This window comes from Muntiacus reevesi, chromosome 7 (genome assembly GCF_963930625.1).
Source record: "Muntiacus reevesi chromosome 7, mMunRee1.1, whole genome shotgun sequence".
In the NCBI taxonomy this organism is placed as follows: Eukaryota; Metazoa; Chordata; class Mammalia; order Artiodactyla; family Cervidae; genus Muntiacus; species Muntiacus reevesi.
Window position 1 is genome coordinate 1,728,957 of NC_089255.1, and position 24,988 is coordinate 1,753,944.

The window sequence follows — 24,988 nt, forward strand, 5'->3', positions numbered from 1 at the left end:
TCCCGCCCACCGGAACGCCTACTCGTCTCGGCTCTCCGGTTCCTGACGTGGCGTTGAAATCTCTTCCTCTCGCGAGAGGGTACAGGAACGTGACTCATTCCTTCCTTTCTGTGAGCTTGCAGAAACCAGCCTTTGGAATGCTCGCGCCGTCGCTAAAATTGGTTTACGCTTTCACCCCCCCCCCCCGTTTTTTTTTAGCTACTTTCAGTTTGAGTGTGGATGGTGCATGGTTCTCTCATCCTCAGAGTACGGCTCAACACCGCGGGTTGTTGGTGAGTTCTGAGCAAGTTGTTAGGGTAGGCAAGGAAACGCCCAGTTTGTTTAATCATTAACCGCCCCTGGGCCCCGCAGCTTGCTTTCAAGTTGGCAAAAATCAATTTTTATAGTGGTGGAACTAGCAAAATTACTGGCACTGTGTTTCAGTGTTCCGTGTAAATGTTAGGAATTCGACTATACACTTTTCAAAATCGCTACCCTAAAATTAAACTCAGTGGTAAAGAATCTCCTTGGCAGTGCAAGAGATGGGTTGGATCCGTGGGTTAGAATGATTGATCCCCTGGAGTAGAAAATAACAACCCACTTCAGTATTCTTCAGATCTTTATATTGGTGTAAGAGGGTAAAGACTAAGTAAAATCTCTTGGTGAAACTGTTTCACTACAAACCCTTTAAGGCATTTGAACACGAGCAGTACTGCTTTGGCACTCTGAGGGGATGTGTTATACTAAATCCCAAAGTGGAGGATAGGTGTTCTTCCCGCTTCTGTAGGGACAGAGTGCAGCTTTTGGACACCAAGAAGTGATAGGATGGCACCCAGTACGGTGCCTCTCACTTAGGCACCACCAGGCTGGTGTCTAATGGAGAGCAGTGTTTGGTAGATCTGGTTGGTTTGTAAAGAGTAAGGTGAGAACATTGAATGAGCTGAAGACTCAAGATTGAAAAGACTCGGTATTAAAAGACAGGGCTGTGGAAAAAGACACACAGCTGGTCTTATGCTAGTAAAATTGCTTTATTCCAAGGATTAAAAACAACCCTAAGAACACCAGGTAGGAAGTAAGTTTTCTATAGGGGAAAAGAACTCAGCCTGATATCTGAACTTTTTAGCCACAGTAAACATATAGAAGAGTTTTGAAGAAAATGAATTGTGACTAAAGTCGTGACTCAAATTATCCTTTGTGTGAGGGCAAAAGAAAGACAATTTTAAACAAGCAAGGATTGAGAAAGTATATTCCCAACCTAGCTTTTCTGGAAAATAAACAAGCAAATACTATTTAAGGACATACTCCAGCCAAACCAAATTATATTAACATAAAGAAAGTGTTTCCACTACGCAATATAGAGGAAACAGTGAACACTTACATCTAAGTAAATTCAGATAACTTAATAATTTATATAAAGTGATGGTGAAGATAACTGCAATTGTTAAAAAGATTCTGAAAATTAAAAACAAGTTAATATATTATTACTGAACACAGATTTTATAAAGAACTTAGATTTCAACTGAAATAGTGTATGTCTCTATTTCTAAAATCATTACCTGTTGCATCAAGGGTTTTCATAGAATCTTGACTTCTTGCCATTTTTTCTGTTGTGTCTCTCCTTTTGTGCTCACATCTCTGCTCCTCAACCCCCCATTCCTGGGTAACCCCCAAACCCTGAGTTCTTGCCTCTCTTAAGCACACCTGTGAGATTTTCTCTAACCCTCCTCCCACTAAACTTCAGGCTTGGCTTTACAGATCCCAAACTCATCAAGGTCCTCAGCTAAAGGAAAGGACTTTTCAAGACTTTTATCTTAACAAGAGTCACCCTTGGGAAGTTGTGATTTTAAGTAATAATTTTCCCTTGGTTGTGTGTAGACCAAGTCATCTGTCAAACATTGACCCTGTCACTGGTTCCACAGTTTTGTCAATCTGTTTGTAATTTTGTTTCATACACCTGATGCTTTATCATTTGATGTTCAAAGAAAGTCATAACCGTTTTTCATCTTCTTTTCATTGTTTGATGCTTTTCATCCAGAGTTATACTTTGACATAAATTTACCTATACTGCTTTCTTTGCATTTGCCTGTGTGTAGTTGTGCTTTTAGTTTTGTCCAGGCTGGATCATTTTAGGTGTCTCTTTGACTAATGGCATATAGGTAAAGGATTTTTTTTGACTCCAACTTTATTTTACCATATATGCTTAATCCACTCATTATTTGATATTACTGTCACTTTATGCTTTGTTGTGGCTAATTCTCCCTCTCCCCTTTCCCCTATTCTTTGATATCCTGTTCAAGTGTTCCTGTATTCATAGTTATTTTCACTAATGATTTGGATGGAAAGCTTTCTTTTTAACATTGGTGTTAGGACTAAATAGAAAAATTGAACTTGCATTTTTCCAAGTTAAAAGTAAAATAGTATCTTTTGACACTGCCTGTTTAAAAGAATAGAAATTTAGCATGCTTTTATGTCTTCTCTCCCTCATTTCCCAGTTTGGGGTGGAATAATGTAGAATTTAAAATTATTAAGCATTTCATCTTTTCAGTTCTGATTTACATGCACATTCACATTGAGATTCATTATCAGATTAACCACAATTACTTACACATTTATTCAGTTCAAATATTTTATTGCTCAAACTGTCTCCTTAATACTTTCCCATTTAATTGCTCAGGCAGCAGGAGTACTATGGTAGGAGGTATGTCATGGATTCTAGTTTCCCAGTGGTGCATTTGAGACGCCCTTTGTAGGTTTGGAGAATTCATGTCCTAGGTGTCCTGCTTCCTCAATGGAGAACCCGAACCACTGAGCTTTCCCAGGCTCTATGGGCATGTGATGCAGCTTAGGCCAACAGTGTCCATTCAGCAAGACTCCAGTCCAGGATTGAGCGGTGTGACAAGGCAAGTGCTGAAACTATTAACTTACGGGGAGGGTGGTGTCAGAGGGCTCCAGAGTTGACAGGTAACAACTGGGTCTTTTTGAAGCAGTCTCACAGTATGGTTTGGCTATTGTTTCTGTAGTGGTTTCCAAGCCTGATTTTCTGGCCCTCATATAGCTCCTATGAGCTACCTGATTCCTTAAATGTGTCTCCTCTTTTAGAGAAAATCTTATTGTTAACAACTGTAACAAGAATCTCAAATGATGTATGTTTCAGGTAAGTTAAGTGCTAGTTTGGCAGGTTTCAGAATTCTTAGGTAATATTTCCATTTGCTTCCAAATGGTACATATAGTGTCCCATTGCTTTTTTTTTTTTTGGCATTCAGTATTTCAGAGAAGAAATCTGATGCCAATCTGTTTTTTTTTCCTCTGTAGGCAGCCTATTCCTCTTTCCCCACAGATGATTTTAGAAAGCTCTTTTTATTAAAAAAAAAACCTCACTAAACTGTGTTTAAATAGTTTTGTTTCAAGTTACTTCAGGAACAAAGTGGGTTTGAAAGGTCACAAACGTTCCAAACACAAGGAAAAGTCGAACTAACCCCAGAATCAGCAAGAACTGTGGTAATGCCAAGAGCTAGCCTTTCTTGTATATCTCACACTTGGGTTTCTGTGCCTCCCTCTCGTATCTGTTCCTTCTCTCTCTAGCGACCGACTTTCTTTTATTTTAGCTTCATGATGCCAGAGCACCTTCAGTCTTAACTCTACAAGATCTTTCAGATCTAGCACTCAATCTCCAACCAAAAATTTTGTGACTCTTTATTTAAAATTGGCCTAATCTTTTTTTTTTTTTTTTTTTTTAAAGACAAGCCATACAAGTCTTTGGTAACTAGTAAGTTAACGATGAGTCTCCTCTGGGTCAGGTATCCCCCACTGGTGGAGACAGCCATGGTCAGGGGGAACAATGAGTACAAGGTTCAGTGATAAACAGTGAGACTGTATGTCAGGATTCCAAAAGGTTGTGCAGTTGGCACAGGTAATGTCTGCAACAATAGCTATTAACAATAGCTAATTTTTGCAACATTCACTAATGTTGCTTTATATTTAGTGGTCACCTTCACTAGCACAATGTTAAGTATTTTTAATTAAAAAAGGAACAGTCTCATAATGTCAAGAAAATAAGCAAATAGTCACAATAGTAGAGAGTTATCCTGAATATCAGAAGTGTATTTAGCACCGAGAACAATATTATACACACACAAAACATACAGGTTGAAAGAAGGATAAATGGTCTAACAAAAACCAGAATATAGTTTTATAGACCACAGAAGAGAGGAGAAGAGTAGAAAAAAGACCTGGAGTTTGTAGGTGTCAAAGTCCATAGGTTTCAACACTATGAAGTAGTATTTGAAAGTCAGCATTAATATGAAGGAATTAGAAACGAAAATATAATTTATATTCTCTATTTTGACCCTTGTGACTCTTGAAAAATTATTTTTGTTCGGTTAACTGTGAATGATCTGACTACTCAAGTATTCTTCAGCTCTTAGCAATTTTCTTTTTGCATTTCTAGCACTCAGTTCTTTTTCTATTTTAGATACAAGGAAACTCTGTGAAAACATGAATTCAGATATAGTGCAACTCGCTTCCATCTTCAGCAAGACTCATCCCTTCAGTTCATTAACCTTGTGGGAACAATCCATGGTTTATGGGGAAAAAAGTTTTTTGACTGTTTTTACAATGCAGTTGAATTCTTTGGGGCTTATCTTTTATTTCATTATTTCCCTCTCATTAACTTTCCTGTCAGTGCAAAGTAACTTGTCAAGTTTATTCTCAAATATGAATTTGCCATAGTTAATTGGTTGTTTGTATACTAACTGGGCACATTTTTCTTTCATCTGAAGTCCATTTGCTCTCTCTTCAAAGTTCTCTTCTTTGCCCTGTTCTTGGTGTCTCTTTTGATATCATTGCAAATCCAAATTAGGTATTTGCTGAAATTTTGCCTTTTTGATAACTGTTCCAAAGGGAACATGAGTCAGTACCTCAGATATAGAATTACCTGTTCATTCATGTCTGGTAAACTTGTGGACTACTGGGAGTTGAGGTGGGCTGTATCAGATTGTAACTCAATATTCCTATCTTTTCATGCCTAAAGGAGAGGGCAGTTTGGTGTACTTTCTCAGATGCTGAGTCCAGTGGTTGAGAACAGCTGGAACGGAAGGCAGTCCCTCGAGGAGCTTTGCTGCAGTCGCGCACGGCAGTAACTCTGAGTGGTCCCAGACCAGCAGCATCGGCATCACCTGCTGGTTCCCAGGCCTGACTCAGAGTCAGGAAGGATGGGGATGTGTTTTAACAAACGTTTTTGGTGATTTGCATGCACTCAAGTTTGGAAACCACTGCCTCGGTTCTGTCTGCTACAGTCCAAAGATAACCAGCCCCCAACACTGGCTCGGGGTGCCATTTGTAACATACAGGCGTAAAGTGGGGACCATTTGGGTTGTTAGCAGTTATGGATGGGAACACTCCCTGAACTTCTAAAATTAGACCAGAGATTTTGTCCTTTACTAATTCAGAGCCATTGTCCCTAACTAGAGGGTCTCATACAGAACTTTTTCCTCAATGGGCAATGTATACTGTACCTTCTCCCAGTAGGCGCTGCTTACTATAATTCCTGAGTTTTCTGGGATATAGAGGGCATCCTTTTTTCATTTTCAGCACTGAGGTTTTTTTTTTTTTTTTTCTTTCCTTTTTCCTTCCTTGAGAAAGGTAATTTTATTCTAATTGACATATCCCATGTTTTTTCCTATAAAATTATTTGAAGTGGTTTATAAAATGGGCATGCAGTAGTAATTAAAAATACAACAAAAAAAGAAAATCAGGACTAAACAGGATAGAAATATGACCTCTATTCATATATCCCTGCTGGATAAGGCATCCTTTGAGAAAAACAGAATAGTCCTATGACTTACAAATGATTTCACTCAGATAAAACTTGACGAAAGTTTAAATGTAGGTATATTCCAAAGGTAAGCAGTAGAAAGAGAATGGGCTTTGGAGTCACATGCCTTTCTTCAAATCACAGCACTTATTTACTGGCATTTTAGTAAATGACTTAAAAAAAAAAAAAAGTCCTTACCTAATTAATATACACAGGTAAGCGGTAGATAACTAACTCTATGATGTGATTTCAAAGACAGCAGGTAGATATGCTTACTCCTCACCACCTTTCCCGTGTCCTGCCATATCTAAATATCTTTTCCCTTCCCCAAATGCAGAGTGCATGAATTTATCATTAAAAAATAAAATTTCATTTATTCAACAAATACGTGAACATTTATCATCATCCTTACTCTCTGATCATTTAGAACAAATTCTGGAAAGATATATTAGCTTTTTAAATAAATCTTATCAGTCTATCTTCCTTCATGAAGGAGGATCCTCTCCTTGCTGTGAGGAAGGGGGCATTTGAACACATACCCCACAACCCTACTCATCAAAAACAAAGTTTTCGTTAACAGGCAATGGTTTCTTAAGAGTCTCTTGAATGTCTTAGCATTTTCTGAACATGGCAAGGTGCTGGTTATTTTTGGCTGCTGAAATTTTGCTGTAACACAAAAGGTGATGACAGGTGTTCATTCCAGACCCAGGAGCAACAGGAGGGACAAGACAGCGTCATTCAAAGACGGGCTTGGAAGAGACTACTTCTACCTCAGAACAATTAATTTCTCAGGGACAGACTTCTATTAAGAAAAAAGAAATGTTCTTTGTGGGCCTATTGTGTTCAATGCCCATATGCAAGGCAGTTCACATTGCTATTGTATGAATTTAAAAAAATCAACTCCAGTGGAGTAAGAAAAAAAAGTGAATAGAAAAATACTAAACAGGAAGTGCTAATCACACATTAAAAAAACTTTCAGGAAAGGTTAAGTGCCAATGCATGGAATGGTTAAATGCCAACAATCAGCTTCAATTGTTTTTATTACAGTAAGAGGAATTTTACTCTTAATGCATAGAATTTGAAGAAAAAATTTATATAAGCTTTTAAAAGAGGCCCTTTTTGACAATTATTAATACAAATGTGAAATAAGACCCTTCAAACAAATACCAATTTCAGTAACAGTTTACATACAGCAATAATTTATTCTGAAATGTTCATTTAGTTTCTGTTGAGACACGATTCATGTCTCAATAATAAAAGAGCAGCCATCTCACCTCAAATACCAGAATATACAACAAGTTACAGCATAGCAAAAATTCTACCTACTTTCAGATGTTCAGGTAAAATAGTTTCATTCAACGTTTTACAGTTACACAGATTTTTTTGTTTTGCGCACAAAATAGTGTAAGTTGTTACACTATAGCTATCTATATGCACATCATGTGACCACAGAACTGTTAATCATTACTTCTGAAATTGAACCATCAGTTTCATTCATGCAGTAAAGCAAAGCAGGCTGGGTAAACTTGTTCATCGGGAACCATATTACTGTGAATTTCACAGCCACATGATTAATTATGATGTTAGATGGGACTCTCAAGGACTAAAACAGAATGGTTTTTTGCATAAATACCAATTTCTCCCTGATGTAAGTTTAGTCAGTTTATTATCTAGAAATGATTGATAACAGCAATATATCATATCTTCTATCTGTAGTGTTATTTTAAGACAAGCAATAATTAAAGGATGCTGGGATGGGATGCTACTTAAATACATGAAAAACATACTGTACAAATATACTTGGCTTTACCGTTTTCTTCCTAACTATCAAGAGTGCCTCCCAAAATATGACCAGTGAAGACAAAGTATACTATCAAATATGGCTTCCAGAACAAAACCCTCTAACAAGAATCAAACCTATGTACAAAATTTTTCAGTCTTTTACAGTTTCACTTGAAACAAAATTTCTACATAGCAGGTGTAGTTACCACATATCGCATTCTTACTTTCCTCCTTCCAGCTCTCCTCACACAGACGTCACAAGGTAAGACCCGGAGTGGCGTTTAGGACTCTGAGTCCCGCTGGGCTCCGCGCTGTCGGGCTTTGAGTCGCGTTTCTTTGTGGTGGTATTCACTGGCGTTGGGATCTGAGAGGGTCGGGCTGAAGTGCCATCTGCGCTGCTTTTCCTCGGGCTTGGGTTGTAATTAAAAGGACTCACCCTGGCGGCGACAGTCCCACTTGGTGAACTGTGCTTGCTTGAGCTGCTAGAACTAAACGGGGTACGCTCAGCTATGGAACTTTCATTAGTCTCGGATGCAGGGACAGGGTTGTTACTTTGTCCCGGCTTTGCCTCAGTTCCTCTTTGGTCTGGGGGATCTACCTGAATAAAGGAATTCAGGCGGTTTTCCAGACCCACGGTGCGTGTGGGGGCACTACCATTGCTCACATTTTGTTTTCCCTGATTATCTTTTGAATCTTTAGGGTTCGGGTTTCCCTTTTCTGAAACAGTGTCAATCACGGGGGGAGTATTTCCTGTTGGAGACCTTCCAGATCTAGGGTTGTTAATGGGGCAATCCTCAATTCTTACCCAAACATCCTCTGTTTTAGAAACAGCAGGTGCCATTTGATAAATCAGAGTCTTTGATTCAGCACCATTTGTAGCACCTGAAGAAGTGGTCTGAGAAGTACTACTTGTGGGAGAAACTTCGCTTTCTTTTATTTTTCTCCATGTTCCTTTTGTGGATACCTGGTTTTCTTTAGCTTGTTTGCTCCCTGAAATAGAGTTCACATGTTTTTCGTCCTCACTTTTGGCCTTTTCACTAGATTCTGACGAAGCAGAAAGAATTGAGGATGAACTTCCAGTTCTTCTCCAAGTGCTTACTCGAGGAAGTGATGACGAGTGTTTGCTGTGCTCACGTTTCCAGGTGCCTGACCTATTGATGGGAAGTCTGGAAGGACTTTCGGAATGCGAGCGTGCTATGTCATGGCGCTTGACTGGTCTTCCATCACTATACTCTGTGGTGGGGCTGAGGTTAGGTGGGAGTTTTCGCCATCCGCCAGCCTGGACAGACGGATGTGTGGACAGAGACATATCAGGGAGGGACGGGCTTAGAGCCGGGGTGTGTGCCTGGGACCGCGTTGGAGAGTCGGGCCTAGAAGACGGAGAAAGTGATTCAAACGAAGCCGATTCCTCCAGTTTTCTCCTCAGGGTTGGGCTTGGGGCTTCTTTGATGAACGTTGATTGGCGTACTAATACAGGTCTCTCTGACCTATCGGATTCACTTCCACTTGACTTTGTTGAAGACATTCTAGAAAGTTCTACTTTTTTATTGGATCCATTACTATTGCTCATTTGATTTAGCCCTTTGGAGGCAGATTCACTTCTTGGGATACCACTGCCATTCTTGGATAAGCCCGTTTGTTTGCTGAGGTTCTGCTGGCTCATCTGTCTGCCAGGAGATGTGTAAGACATTTTCCCAGAACCTGAGGACTTAGTTGAAGCAGTACTAGGGGATGACGTCCTTGGTAGTTGAGATAATTTGTTAGGGGGACTTATTCCATTTCTACCAGGAGAGATTGAGTTTCGCCCTGGAGACTGCATTGGTCTACTTAATGGTTGCTGGGCAGGTCTTGAAGGAGTGGAATCTCTAGATCCTGATCTAGAAGGTCCTTTGTTGGATCCCGCTGTCTGGGATGCCTGCCTTGTAACAGGGCTTAATTCTGACTTCACTGATGGCTTGGTTCCTCTGGGAGAGGTGGTAGCCGCCTGACCTTCGCTAGGGCTTTTGGAGGCTGGAGTCTTGAGGGGTGGGCCTTTTTTAGAAACTGGGCTTGTACTTGAAGAGCTATTCCGAACTCCTGGAATATGAATCATTGTCCTACCTCGAGAGATTGCAGGCATGTTTGTTTGAAGGGGTTGTTTCATTTGGCTTGAAATTTCTGAATTAGACCGAACTTTCCCAGTAATCAAACTTTTATAAACCTTTTTGCCTCCTTTTATTCCTTTATTTTCAGATTCTATTTTTTTAGTTTCCAATGTACTTTTCTCCCCAGGTTTTAGAATTCGTGGGCCTTTATTACTCGTAAAGGGTTTTTCTTCTTGATCAGGTGTAAGATGAAATGGTGATCCCAGAGAGATGCCCGATTTCAGTGAAAGGATGGAATCTGAATCAGACGAAGCTTGTCGAGATAAACATGCGGCAGCAGCAGCTTGATGTAAACTACTTACTATGGAATTTGCACCTTCCTGAATCGCTTTCCAATCAAAATTTTCTGAATCTGGGGATAAACCATGTTCTGAATCTGGTCTCTGTATATCTTTCAAATCAAGTGTCAAATCTTCTGCTAATATGCCACCCATATTTCTGGGACTGTGCTTTTCATTATCAGCCTTGAGCCTTGAAGGCTTTTTCTTTTTTGGCATTGCAGAACTTATGCATTCCTGCAGCAGGTCATCTTCAGAATCAATACTAAGAGAACTGAGAGAACTGTTTCTTGAGAAACAGACAGGGGTATCTTCAACGTGAAATGATTTAGGAGCATAACCTGATGCCTGGGGTTTACTCGCTTCTCCCTGTGAGTCAGGGGGCTCTGTCTCTTTGATAGGTTCATTTTCCTTGTTGTTGTTGTTTTCCTGATCAATGTCACTAAGAGAGCTTAGAGAGGAATTTCGAGAAAAGCAAACTGGAGTATTTTCAATAGCGAAATTCTGTAATTTCTCATCTGGTGCTGCCCCTCTGTCTGGTATATCTTTGGAGGACTGGGGAAAAGTGGACTGCTTCTGCAGCACGGATTTAGACTGACCTCTATTTACTGGCTGCTTTGTAACAGTGGGTGTCTTATTAGTTGACTGTTGGTTTGAAGTCAGTTCTGTGTGGTTGGTCACTTTAGCTTCCGATTCTTTATTTTCCTTCCCCTTTCTCAATTCAGCCTTTTCCCTGGAAAGGTCAACATCATCATCATCAAAATCTAGAGAACTCAAAGAGTCATTTCGTGAAAAACAGTATGGAGTGCCTTCAATGGGTGTGTAATGATGAGGTGAATCAAAAGTAAAACTTCCTCTGACTCTGTCTTCATTATTTGGCAGTTTATCATTGAAGTCCTTGGAATTATTTTTCAAGTGCTGTTTCTTTGAATCTTTGTTTTCTGAGAAATTTCTTTCGGCATTTAAATTATTTTTTGAGTCTGTATTTTTTCTTACACGTGTCCTGTATTCAGTATTTTGTGGTATAGGTTTTACTGGTGAAGTAGGTTTCTTTGTCTTACCATCTAATTGATTTTTGTTAGTTCCAGATGAAGACATAGATGCTTGTTGGACCTGGTCCATAATCTTTTTCACACAGAAAGGCTTGTGACTTTTTCCTTTGGGCATAGCAGAATTAATGCATTCTGCAAGAATATCACCTTCTTCTGTTTTATTGTCATCTAGTTCAGGTACAGTGACAGATGAGGCTTTCCCTCTTTGAGCTTCATCTGTACTTCTGCCTTCAGTAGGAATGGTATCTCGTTTTTCAAATTCACTTGATTGTGCCCCTGCTCTAACCCCTTCTCCAGCAGCTAACTCATTTGGAGGGGATTCTATCGTTAGATCACTCAGAGATGTAGCTGTGGAAAAGTTTATAGGTGTCCCTTCTACACAATACACCCGTGGCATATCATCTCCTGGTGTAAAACTAACATGCTTTTGTGCCTGTAACCTGTTTTGTGACGGCAGGAGTTTGTATACAGGCAGCTGACTTGGTTTCCTTGCCACAGGTGGAGGTAATTTCGAAGTAGTCTGGGCTGGTTTTTTGGCTTTGCGTGAAGATTTTGTTGGCATGGCAGAAATTATACACTCTTCTAGTATTTCAATATCATCATCATCTGACTCATCTAAAATATCTTTTTCAGAGTCAGTGGGTTTTTCTGCCTCTTTTTCCTGGTTTTCATTTGATTCTTCAGGCTGCTCACTTTCTGTTTCATTCCCGTTGTCATTTTCCTGAACTGGAGGCATTATTCTTAGTTCCACATCTTTCTGAATAAATGGCTCATCAAGGCTCAGAGCACTCAGGCTAGATGAACAAGAAAATCCATCAGGAGTACTCTCTGTGGCAAAATGTAACAAAGTATCAGCATCTGGAAGAACCTGGACCCTCTGTACTGCAGCATTTACGGCAGCTTGCTTAGGTCCACTTTCTCTCTTTTCAACACTAGGTGCTTTATTTTTAGGTACTTCTTGCTTCGTTTGAACTGTCTGAGGAGGAGGAGGAGGAGGAGGAGGAGGAGGGGTTTTACTTCTGCTTGGTGGCATGGTTTGTCCAGGGCTATCTGGGAGGTCACTGGGGCTTATAATGCCACTCACCATCCCACTGCAGGGTTCACTCTGAACGGAGCTGGCAATTGAGCGACTCTCAAAACTATCAAGTGAACTGACTGAAGTACATCTGCTAAACATGAGTGGGGTCTCCTGAACGTAGTGCTCTGGTGGACTTTTGGGTGTCTGAGCACCACTCTTGGAAGGAGATTTGGCCCCTGAAGAAAATTCAACAGCTTTGTGCCTGGCTGACTCTGAAGGCAGACCTGAAGCCTGGAGTCTGCTGGATTTGGTTCTAACGTGCTGTGACACTGCTGGAACTTTACTCACAGAATCTTCATTTGGCCTAGGTCCGCTGTTGTCCTTGATTTCGGCTATTTGCAGAGAGTTAGCGGGATCTGCTTCCTGTGTGGTCTGGTCACACCCTATTTCATCTTCAGCAGATGACAAAGATGATAATGAACTGCATCTTGAAAAACATATTGGGGTATCTTCCACACAGTAAGTCTGTATTGTTTCTTGGTTGATAGAGGGAACTTTGCAAGAGGAAGAGGTGGCTTTTGGGGTCTGACTACTTCTGCTTTGTGCTGAGCTTGGATGCAGCTGACTCTGCCTTTTGGCATTAGATGAAGGTGTGGAAGTATTCTCACTGCTTGAAGAGATGTGTTCCGTTTTTGTGCTCTGACCAGATGAATTCTTTGAGAATGAAAATGCCGGTTTCTGTGAAGGAATGTCTGTGGTGTATTTTAAACTATAATCAATGGGCTGATCCACGTGATGTTTTTCTTCACTGTATTTTATGCTATAATTGGTTGGTCTCTCTTCTTCCTCATGCTGCCCTTCCTCAGAGTAACGTTCACTGTAGTTGGTTGGTTTATCATCTTCATAGTCATCTTCTTGACACAAAGACTGGTTCACATTTTGACTAATTCCATGATTAGAGCCTACTCGATTTGTTTCAGATCCATTGGCTGCTCTTGACCTGTACGGGGAAACACATTCTTGCTGCCCAAAGTGTGGCTGGAACTTGAGGTGTTTATCATCAGTGCTCTCAGGATATACAGGATAAGCTGTGCTTTGACTCCTTGATTGTCTCTGCTCATTCGGTTTTATTTCATCTTCTAGTATATGTTTGGGTCTTGCCCATCGTTCATTCTGTGAAGGGCTCTGCCTCCCAGAGTTCAACTGTTCATCGGAATATTTAAGACTATAATTTATTGGTGTATCTAGTTCTCCATCATTATCATCCATATGATTTGCACTATGTATTTTATGGGCTAGGTCAGCTGGATACTGACCATAGCTGCAGAATTTACTTTCATCATCTTCAGAATAGGATTCAATTGAAGGTTTCATCTGACCTCTTTTACCATAACCATCACTACTGCTGACACTATTTAAACTATCATTTGAAGACCTCTTATATTCTACTTTGGCATATGGTATTGGACACGTTCTGTTTGAGTTTTCTGACTTGGTAAAGTTGTAAGTGCTGGCATGTGTGTGGGCGGTAGAGCTTCTTCTTAGTGCATTCCTCTCATCTGCCCCACAGTGTAGTTCTGTGGTAGACCCAGAACTTCTGTCTTCCTGGGAGGTATGAATGGCTGATACTTCTTCCATGACTTTGGCAATCTGGGCTGCAGTGGTAGAAATCTGCAACCCTCGCTTTGTAGAGGTTCCTGGATTTTCTGTTGCTGGGTGGTAGTTGCCTAGGCTAATACCTCGTTCTCTCTCCAAACTTCTATCTTTCTCAGAACGAGAGCTATCTAAACTTCCCCTTGATGAAGAAGAGCTGGGCAATACTGTAGTATTTAAATACGGTGACAGGACAGTCATGTTTCCAGTATTAAAATTGTCTGACCTGTTATCATCATGTCGATTGCTGTCAAAAACATAGTCACCATAGAGATTTTGCTTGTGTCTCTGCTTGCTACGATGAGATGCCTTGGGACTTAAATTGTCAATATTGTCAAAAGTTTCTGATAAATGCTGAGCATCTAATTCTGCTTCCAGGGCTTTTTGTTTCCTGACATGAAGAGAAGGCAGACTTGAACCAGGAGACATGATATTGGCATCTTTATACTTTGCAGGTCTATTTGCCATGAGATTCCTTAAAGCTGCAGCACTTCCCATAGCAATCATCTTGTGCTTTGAATGAATGAGGTTCTTGAGCATGCTGACTGCTCCCATGTCCCACAATGCTTCCTGGTCTTTAGGGTTTCTTGCTGAGAGATTCCACAAGGTTCCACATGCATTACTAACTATTGTCAAACTGTGAGATTTCAAGTGTTGTAATAAGGTCTGTAAGCAATTATTCTCTCTTAGGATTTGCCTGAAATAAAAATAAGATATTACAAAAGTAAGGTAAAAATCTGTTTGCAGTGACAAATAAAAGGAAAGAGAACAAATTTAAGTCTAAAGATAACTGCTAAAACTTGTAACAACAGGCATAATAAAACTACACCAAATTATATTATAAATTTCAAGCACTGCCCATCTCCTTTTGTTCTACCTTAGTTCATTTAATGTTTATTGTCTTATAGTACTCATCTGTCAGACTAAAAGGTAAAAATGTTCAGTTTCATCAATTCTGCATTTCCTATTCTGACCTAACAGCTTTAAAACTTTTTGAAGCAAATATATATCTACTTTACATAGTGACAGAGTTTCTCAGTTTACTGAGTATAAATATATTATGAAATCTTAGCTGAACAGGGACTCTGGTAATTTAACATCTGGGTGGGTTCCACAATGTTGACAACAGAGACATCTCAGAAGAGGTAGAGAGAAGAATTAATGGATAGACCTTTACAAAGTCAGGGAGCACACTGTAAGGTCAGGTCAGCAAAATGACTTTTAGATAATCTCTCTCTGGTTTGAATTTGTAATACTGATATTCCCCCTTGTAAGTGGTTTTGGCCAAATGGTATGTGTAGTTTTTCTAAAAATACAGTGAAAGTTTTCAAAACGTTTAAAAACAAGAGTTGAGAGTCAGCATAATGAATGTTAGGATCTGAAGAGCTATGGCTTATTTAATGCATGGTAGGATGAAGTTTAATGAGAGCATAGTCAGCTCTAGTGAGCTTTAAAACTGATAGGCAAAAAGGTACAATAAGCTTTAGCATGGCAGCTCTCTCTCTGCAGTCCAGCAGACACCTGAGTGCTTGCTAAGTTTAAGAGTTCTTCCATAAGAAGAGGAGAGGGCTCGAAGGCTTGTAGTTTGGCATCAAAAACTTACAGAAAAGATGTTTACACTGTTTACAAAGCCCTTTTACTACAAGTACCCCACAGTCTTTTTTTTAAAATGAGAGAAGAACAATACAGGATAAAATAAATAAATACACTGTGAAAGATACTATATTTTTGCTGAGATAAGGCAAAGCTCAAGTTCTGAAAATGTATGCCTTGCATGTGAGGTGCTCTGTTAGGTTGCACAGTTATAATAAATTGGACAAACGGCTGCTGGCTGAAAAACATTTTGATTACTGATATTATGGCTCCACAAGAAAAATGTGAATCATTGTACTTTCTGGATCATAACCACAAGTTTTTTTTTAAAAAATCATATTTCCTTAATCCATATAGGAAAGGATTTTGTTCTCTGTAATATTTATGGCTTTCATTTTTTTTTCTACACATGGGTTATATCTCTCAAGTATCACTGGTTTATTTTTAGACATCTTTGTGATACTATGAACTTTTATTAGCATAAATGTTAATGAATAAATCAGGTACTAATAGTTATAGTTTCATTGTCATAAATGTAATTTGGCTCAGAACTTGCGTAATTACACAAAACACTGCTCAGTTCAGTCTTTCTGAAGATGAATCTTACAAATTCATTTAAAAGTTAACATAAAACTCTGTATTTACCTGTGGTCCTCATTTGTAGCTATCAAGCTGGATACATTCCGTAATATCCCACCTCCACTTTCAATAATGGCTAAAGTATTTGTCTGGCTGCGATAAGTGAGAGTGCCAACCAAAAATGCAAGCGCACCACCTACAGCACATATGTCAGCTTTATTCTCCGTGCAGTGTGCTGACAGATTCCATAAGGCACTCAGTACGCTTTTGAGGGTTGATTCCTATCAAGAAACAGAATATATGTCATCTAGTTAAGAGCTGTAACTATAACTCTTGGAACGTCTATGCTTACTTCTATAGAGAAAGCTCTCTTTTTTTTAAACATCCCCTGGTAAAGCATTAGGAACGCCTCACTTAAAAACCTTTCATAAAATACCAAACAGAACTTAAGACAGTGACATCCCCATGAAATAAGTAGAACACAATATTAAAACAATGACCATCACATTCATCTAAACAATGAACATGAAATGTTTAGATGGTGCACACTTATCTCACGGAAGTTTATATTAGAAAATGAAACAACTGATGTGCATTCTGAAAAGATAACATTTTCAGGATACTATAAACTAGAAAAAACCTTCTATATGCTGATCTGAAAAGATATTCAGACCTATCATTAAATGAAAACAGCACATTGCAGAGAATATGTACAATATTGTTTGTATAAAAACACACATCCATATTTATGTGTGGTTGATGCAAAAGTAACAATTTATTAAAATGGAAGAATACTGGAAATATTCCAATTTCTTAAAATTCTCAAAGAAACAAAGTCATTATAAAAAGGAGAACTCCCTGATGTACAGTATCATAGTAAACTGTCAATTTATAACTGCCAGAGAAGACACTTTGAGTATACAATTAAGGATGTTTGGTTAAAACTTGCCATGCTCCTGACATCACTCTTCTTACTAAAAATCAATCAGGGAACAAACGAACATTCATTAGAAACCTACTCTGTGCCTATCACAGTTACAGGTACTCTAGAGGATACAAACAGAGCAACTGACACTTGCTTTGAAGGTACTGTTTACTTTGGGGGAAAAAAGTAACACTATACTTAAAATCAAGGGCTCTAATGAAAAGATTTACTGCCATGGAAACTTAAGTCAAATAAATGAAATAATTTTGGGGGGAGAGCAGCTCTGCAGATAAAAAGACATGTACATTCAGAGGAGGCAGGGGAAGTAGAGTGAGTAAAGGCATGGAAGTGGGAATAAGCAAGGGAAGAGTAAATAACAGAAAGAAGACACAGAAGAAGTCAAATCCACGTTGGGACAGTATGGGAAGTAAGGTCAGACAGGGAAAAGATGGCCCTGAATGTCATGGCAAACATTTTGGGCTCAGCCCAATCAAGAGCCATTGTATTCTCTTCTTCAGGATATTAAATGAATAAAATAGATACTATTTACCATGAGGCAGAGAAGAATGCTTTCACCACTGAAGATGTGAAAAGGACAATAGCTCAATTTTAATTATAACGTGATTGAGGAAATGGGACAAAGTATCTTGAGATCAGAAAAAATGGGAACGGTTTGGAGGAGTGAGCTAAACTTACAACTGACCTAGAGATGAGAGTTGAAGGTAGGGAAACAGAAGCTGCTCTCTTTGGGACCACATGTAGGAGCCCAGGGTTTTGTTTCAGGAGCTTTACAGTTAGAGGAGACAAGATGAAATGATCAGATGTTGGAAGTATAGGTGGTAAAGACAAAGGGAGGAGATTCAGTAAGGTATGTGCTCAAAAGGTATCAAATACAGGTACAGGTAGAAAAGTGATACCCTAGTTAAGCTATAAATCTAGATTTTTGTTGGCAGCAAATTTAGAAAGGACTGAGGAAGATGTGGCCAGTTAAGAAATGAAGGCAATGACTACCAGACTACTTGTTCAGGGCTTTGGTTGTTACAGGAGACTCTCTGAAGAAGTTGGAAGAAGCAATGAAAATGAACATTTTTGTCTTTATTTTCAAAACATTGGGCTTCTTACAGGTAAGCGAAACATTAAAAAAGCCTCCTTCTCTACAGTAGAGAAAGTATGTAGGGCAAGAGTAATGGACGAGCAGTTTTGAGTAAATAGCAATGCCCAGAGCACAGGGTGCAGGTGAAGGAAAGACTGCTGTGTAGAAGGGCCAGTGAATGAGGTGAAAAGGATGCAGTACATGGGGAATATGGAAGGTAGCTTTGGTTCTTGTGGTTGTGAGGAGTAAATAAAGTTGAGAATGAAGAGATGACAAGTTAAAAAGAGAAAGAATGTTCATATTGGCTGTTGCACTGAATGTAGAAAAAGATGGAAAAAATAAAATCTAATACCATTAACCAGAGCAAGACCAAATCAGAACTGGATATTATAACTTTCTGATGGGCTAGTTTTTCCAAGATTGGGCTTACATTAAAAAAAAAATTTTTTTTTTTTAAATTAGTTTTGTTTAGTTGCTCAGTCATGTCCGACTCTTTGCAATCCCATGGATTGTACACTATCAGGCTCCTCCATTCACAGGATTTTCCAGGCAAGAGTACTGGAGTGGGTTGCCATTTCCTTCTCCAGAGGATCTTCCTGACCCAGGGATTGAACCCGGGTCTCCCACATTGTAGGCAGACACTTTACCGTCTGAGCCACCAGGGAAGTCCAAATTTAATTTTTTAAATTAATTTATTTTAATTGGAGGCTAATTACTTTACACTATTGTAGTGGTTTCTGCCATATATTGACATGAATCAGCCATGGGTGTACATGTGTTCCCCATCCTGAACCCCCCTCTGACCTCCCTCCCCATCCCATCCCTCAGGGTCATCCCAGTGCACCAGCCCTGAGAACCCTGTCTCATGTATTGAGCCTGGACTGGCAATCTGTTTCACATATGATAATATACATGTTTCAATGCTATTCTCTCAAATCATCCCACCCTCGCCTTCTCCCACAGATTCCAAAAGTCTGTTCTTCACATGTGTCTCTTTGGCTGTCTCCCATATAGGGTCATCGTTACCATCTTTCTAAATTCCATATATATGTGTTAATATACTGTATTGGTGTTTTTCTTTCTGACTTACTTCACTCTGTATAATAGGCTCCAGTTACATCCACCTCATTAGAACTGATTCGAACGCATTCTTTTTAATAGCTGAGTAATATTCCACTGTGTGTATGTACCACAGCTTTCTTATCCATTCGTCTCCCAATGGACATCTAGGTTGCTTCCATGTCCTGGTTATTGTAAACAGTGCTGAGATGAACACTGGGGTACAAGTGTCTCTGATTTCAATTCTGGTTTCCTTGGTGTGGGCTTACATTAAAAATTTATAGATGAATTTAGGGAGAAGTGATCTTTAATGATTCTCTCTCATCTATGAGAGAGAAATGATCTACTCTTCCTTTACAAAACAGGCTATGTCTTGACATTTATTAAAATCTTTTACACTTTTCAGTAGACTGTCTGTTAATCTAACTTTCTTGGTACGTAGCAATTGGTTTGTATGTAGATCTTTGAGGTCCCTGAGTGATAATAAAGTGAGCTATTCAGCTGCAATACAAGTTCCAATAATATATACAAATAATGTATACAAAAACATCTTTCTGAAAATACACAAGGTTGACTAGAAAGGAGTCTTAAAGTGTACATGGAACTAATTTTTTGTATAATTTTAGTAAGGTATTAACACGACCAATAAACTGTACTTTGATCCTCCTCCAATTTCCTCATACCCCTTGTAATCCACCCCCAACCCCAGGCAACTACTGTTCTGATTTCTGACATAACAGATTATTGCAGGTAAAAATAGTTCATTCTTTTTTTTATATAGCCAAATAGTATTCCACAATTTATGTATCCATTTACCTACTAATGGACATTAGAATTTTTTTCCTAGGTTTTGGCCATCACAAATAATCTTTATGTGAATATCTGTGTGTCTTTCTGTAAATTTAAGTTTTTGTTCCTCATGGGTGTCCAGGCTGTATGACAGGTAAATGTTAATTTTAAAACACTGCCAAAAGTTCTCTCAAGTGGGACAGACAGACCTCAGAGATATTGCATGGTTCCAGACCACTCCAATAAAGCAAATATTGCAATAAAGCAAGTCATACCATTTTTTTGGTTTCTCAGTGCATATAAAGTTACATTTACATTATACTGTATTAACTGTCCAAAAGCATTATGTATAAAGATGTACATACCTTAACCGAAAAATAATGCTGTTGGGAAAATGGCACTAAAAGACTTGCTTAGTGCAGGGTTGTCACAGACTTTCAATTTACCAAAAATGCAATATCTGCAAACTGCAATAAAGTGAGGTATGCTTGTATACCATTTAACTTTTCTGCCAGCAGTGCATAAGAATTTCAGCTGTTTAACATCTTTGACAACACATGGTCAATTTTAAAAATTTTAACCAATATAATATGTGTAATGGTATCTCATAGTTGTAATTTGTATTTCCCTGATGACTAATGATGCTGAGTATATTTTCAAGTGCTTACTGGCCATTCATAATCTTTTTTTCTAGAGTATAAGTACAAGTGTTCTGCTGATTCAGTAGTGTTCTAAAGGTATCTTTATGCAAATCCTGAGTATATTGAACAGTATTGTTTTCTCCCAGTTTTGAGACATAATTGACATGTAACCTATTTAAGGTATACAGCGTAATGATTTAACTTACATACATCATGAAATGATTACCACAGTGAGTTCAGTGAACATGTATTATCTCATATATATATATGTATATATACATACACAAAAATGAAAGAAATAGAAAACTTTTTCCTTGTGATGAGCACTCAGGACTTACTCTCTTAAAAATTTTCATATATAATGATATGATAGTGTTAATAACATTAATCATATTGTATATTACATTCTAGTATGTATTTATCTTATAACTGGAAGTTTGTACCTCCTGACCACCTTTGAACATTATCTTTATAGCCAGTTACTTAACTGAATATTTTTCTTACTTCTAATAATTTTCCAGTTAATTTTCTTGGGAGTTTCCAGGTATAAAACGATGTAATTTAGAAAAAAATACATAAATAAAAAAAAAAGCCCCAGACTGAAAAGGAAATTCTGAAGAGAAAAATGTAGGCTCTGGGTCAAGGAGGGCTGGTTGGGTGAAAGGAAGCTCAGATCAGCTAAAAAGACTAGCTTAGCTTAGTTCTTCGCAAATTTCAATTAAAAAAAAACCAGCTTAGTTTCTAAAGTAGATATCCCACCTGGATATTACTTCCTTTTGTAAACAAATTATTATTTGATGGAGTTTTCATCTTTGGGTCTGATTACCTCTATAAGTTCACTATCAAAATCTGGGGACTCTGGGAGATTGGGGTTTGGGCAGCAAGGAATCACCTAGGGGTGGTTCTGTCCCGTTTCCCTTACGCGGCCATCTGGTAATAAATGGAGACACTTCTGATGATCATGACTGAGGGGAGGGCATGTCAGCGTTTAGTGGGCAAAGGCCAGGAATGCTGCTGAGCACCCTACAAGGCACACATCAGTACCCCCAGACAAAGACGTACCTGTCCAAGGTGTCAACAGAGCTGAGTCTGAAAAACCCTGACTTACACTAGGTCACCGTGTACAGTCTTGTCTGCCTTAATACTTGCAAAGTTTGGAGCAGTCTAAGTCTAGGGATTGGTAAGCTCTTAAGAGGGCCAGAAATGAGTGAGTTCCAGAGGTGGGAGAGGGCAGCGAGAAAGTATCCCAAGATGAAATGCATATGGTAATACCAAATGTTCTCAAAGGTACCTTTTTCACTTCCAAAGCACATTCCATCAGTGCTTTCACACTTCCAACTTCACGCAAAGTCTTTTTACTATTCACATCTGCTCTCCAAGATAGGTTCCTCAAAACACTTGCAATAACCTGCAAATGGATCAATTTTAGAATAGTTTGTTTATAAAATTATTTATACTGGTTGCTTTCTTGCTCTTAATGCTAAAAGTAACAGTCTGTGCATGCGTGCTAAGTTGCTTCAGCAGTGTCTGACTCTTTGTGACCCTATGGACTGTGGCCCCCCAGGCTCCTCTGTCCACGGGACTGTCCAGGCAAGAATACTGGAATGGACTGCCATGCCCTCCTTTAGGGGATCTTCCCGACCCAGAGATCAAACCCGTGTCTCTTATGTCTCCTGCACTGGCAGGTGAGTTCTTTACCACAGGCACCACCTGGGAAGCCCAAAAGTAAGAGTAGAAATCTATTAATAAATAAATTTCTTCTTAAAGCTACTACAGAGCCAAAAGGAAGTCTACAATAAAATTCTTCTCCTTTATTCTGGTGTTAATGTAGCCACAATTTAAACATGAGATGCTAAATGCTGAGTCACAGCTTAAGTTAATCTAAATCAGGGTATTAAGCCACTAATATCCAAAAAAAAACATGTGGAATTCTTAGAAGTACCTGCTGTAAGTCCTCACTTTCAGACTTTAGCTGAGCCACGAGTGCTCTCATGCAGCCTTTCATAGAGCAGAGGGTAGCCTGTAAGGTCAAGGATTACACAGGGTTAGTAACATCATAGAGCAGAGGGTAGCCTGTAAGGTCAAGGATTACACAGGGTTAATAACAAGGCAACCTGGAGCTGTTCTCTATTTTTGACCAGTAAATGTCAAATCAAGTTTCAATTGTCTCATTTTAATCCTAATGCCATAAAAGAACCAGAACCATAAATTACATAAATGAAAGACAAATACCCTCCTAATCCTTTGCAATATTCATTCCTTTCTTGGCAAACTGGAAAAATAAAGTGAATAAATGATAAGAAACGAAAAGAAAAGGGTTTGAACGTAAAGTCTTTTATTTGGATGGAACTAATATGTGTCTGACACTTGCACCAATCATCAAGATTTCCAGATTTTTACTATCATTCCCAAGAACAGTATTTTTTTTTAATTACTTTTTGGCCTCACCAGGCGGTACATGGGATCCTAGTTCCCCAATCAGGGATGGAACCTGTGCCCCCTATAGTGGAAGAGCGGAGTCTTAACTGCAGGACCACCAGGGAAGTCTGCCCAGGAACAGAATTTTAAGTGTGATTACATAAATTCACTCTGTGTTCCATCTTTTGCCTTTGTTTAGGCATTAGACATCAAATGAGTAAGGATATTGCAGTGGAATATAAAGTACAGGTTTTTATTAGCCAGCGTTTAATGAGGAGAGTGACAAAAAAGAAAGTGAAAAGGAGTCTGTATGGAAAAAAGAGCTACCTTGCTACCTTAAGAAATGGATCTTATAAAACATACCTTGTTGGCTACATCTCCGAAAGTCAAGTTTGTCAGAGCCATTCCTGCATATCGTCTTAAAGTAACACTGTAGTGGTCATTAGTAAGCCCATACATTTCACAGTCCACTTGCAATAATTCTGCAATGGCCTGTAGTCCCCCTAATTTAAAAAGGGCAAGAGGAGAAAGACAATAATCTAAAATAACACAAATGGTTACCAAGTTTATAAATCACTAGAGAAAAATCTCAAAGAATGAGAATATATGGTTTAATTCTGTCTTCAGAATTATAAGCTACAAAAAATGTTATGAAGCACTCTTGTGTAATATACTTATCAAGTACAAGTGACAACTATTTCATTTTCTGCCAGTTTCTCCACCCTCCAGCCCCCTGTCTTACTGAATAAGATGAATATTATGCTCTGCTTACTGCAATACACTGTATCCTGTCAAGGAATAAGAAGACTATTTTCTACTCTTGAATGTAAGCAGAAAAAGATAACTTTATTACTAGGACTTTATAAACATTCTTCACTGTCACACACTGTGGCCTAATTACTTTAATATATTTTTATCTCCAAAATAATTTTTAGTGTCATTAGGAATACTAAAACTTCTAAGTCAAATAGTGCATGAAGCAAAGCTTATACTTTTTCCTATGAAAAAGAATTACCTGTTCAACTTATTACTAAGCTGTATAGAACCATTTTTATGTTTTTTCTTTTTAAATTCTTACTTTTCTTTGATACACACAAAGTGTCAAATACCAATACTAGGATTTAATATCTTCTTTCCCCTTGATTCCCACCACTGGGTATACTTAACAATGTCCACAGTGGTCAACAGTAGGAAGGCAAGGAGAAAAATGAAGGGAAAGGAAAGGAAAAGACATAAAGGAAGGGGTAGTAGAAAGACAACACAGAACAGCAGGAGAAAAGGTGAAGCAAAACGGCGAGGGAGTGAATAAAAAGAAAAATAAAAATGCATATGAAGGTTATTCAAAATATTATTCATCATCAATATTAATCATTATGAAACCAGAGATACTGTTTTGTCAGAGAAGTAGCTAAGGAAGAAAAAAAGATGATGAATATAAACAGGTAATTCTTGGATACTATAAGTCTAAACTGTCAGGTCATTAATCTGAAAGAGGATCTGTACATTCATTATTTTTGTAAATGATCTAGAAGGATCAGTATGCAGAGCAATCAGCAAGTTTGCAAAACAGACCAAGTTCAATTTTTGGTTAAGAATGCCAAGCCAGGAATTTAACTCTTGGAACATTTGTGTAAATCTTTATAACTGGCACCAGTGACAGATAAGTCTGAATGTAGGTATATAAAAATTATTTCGGTTAAGGAAAAATCTGAACCATATTTAGGAAGATTTTCCTCCATCCACCCATGATGATAGGAAAGATAAATAGTCCATGAACAAAACAGCCAATGAACAAAACAACCAATGTCTCTATGGAGCTTACAGATTAGCACAGATAGCCATCGAACAACTAATTTAAATGTCATGATTGTGTAGAAGCACGGGGTATGACAACAGGCAAACCTAACGTAGACTGGAAGGATCAAGAAAGTGGCTGAGGAACTAAGATTTAACTTGAGGCTTAAAGGATGAATGACTATCTAAAAAGGGTAGAGGAGAAACAGTAAGGAAGCATTTTAAGCAGATAAAATAGCATATGTAAGGGCTGCTGGGCCTGAAACATTAACATACAGCAACGAGGAGAGGCTACAAAAATGCCAGGTAATACAAGACTTTATGTACCTCATCAAGGATTTAATGCAGGAGAAAAGAATAATCAGATGTATGTTCTAAA

The 24,988-nt window shown here is 38.6% G+C and overlaps 1 protein-coding gene across 6 annotated transcripts in view; it reads right to left on the bottom strand.

The window, feature by feature from the left end:
- Positions 1–3,239: 3,239 nt before the first annotated feature.
- APC (APC regulator of WNT signaling pathway) overlaps positions 3,240–24,988 on the bottom strand; it is a 77,345-nt gene continuing 55,596 nt past the window's right edge. For all 6 annotated transcript variants that reach the window (XM_065941614.1, XM_065941616.1, XM_065941615.1 and 3 more), the window contains 5 exons: positions 23,179–23,318; positions 22,340–22,417; positions 21,689–21,805; positions 15,957–16,171; positions 3,240–14,415 (listed from right to left, as the gene is read on the bottom strand). In XM_065941614.1, coding sequence (XP_065797686.1) covers positions 7,818–14,415; positions 15,957–16,171; positions 21,689–21,805; positions 22,340–22,417; positions 23,179–23,318 — 7,148 coding nt within the window. In that variant the 3' untranslated portion in view covers positions 3,240–7,817. The remainder of the gene's footprint in view (positions 14,416–15,956; positions 16,172–21,688; positions 21,806–22,339; positions 22,418–23,178; positions 23,319–24,988) is intronic.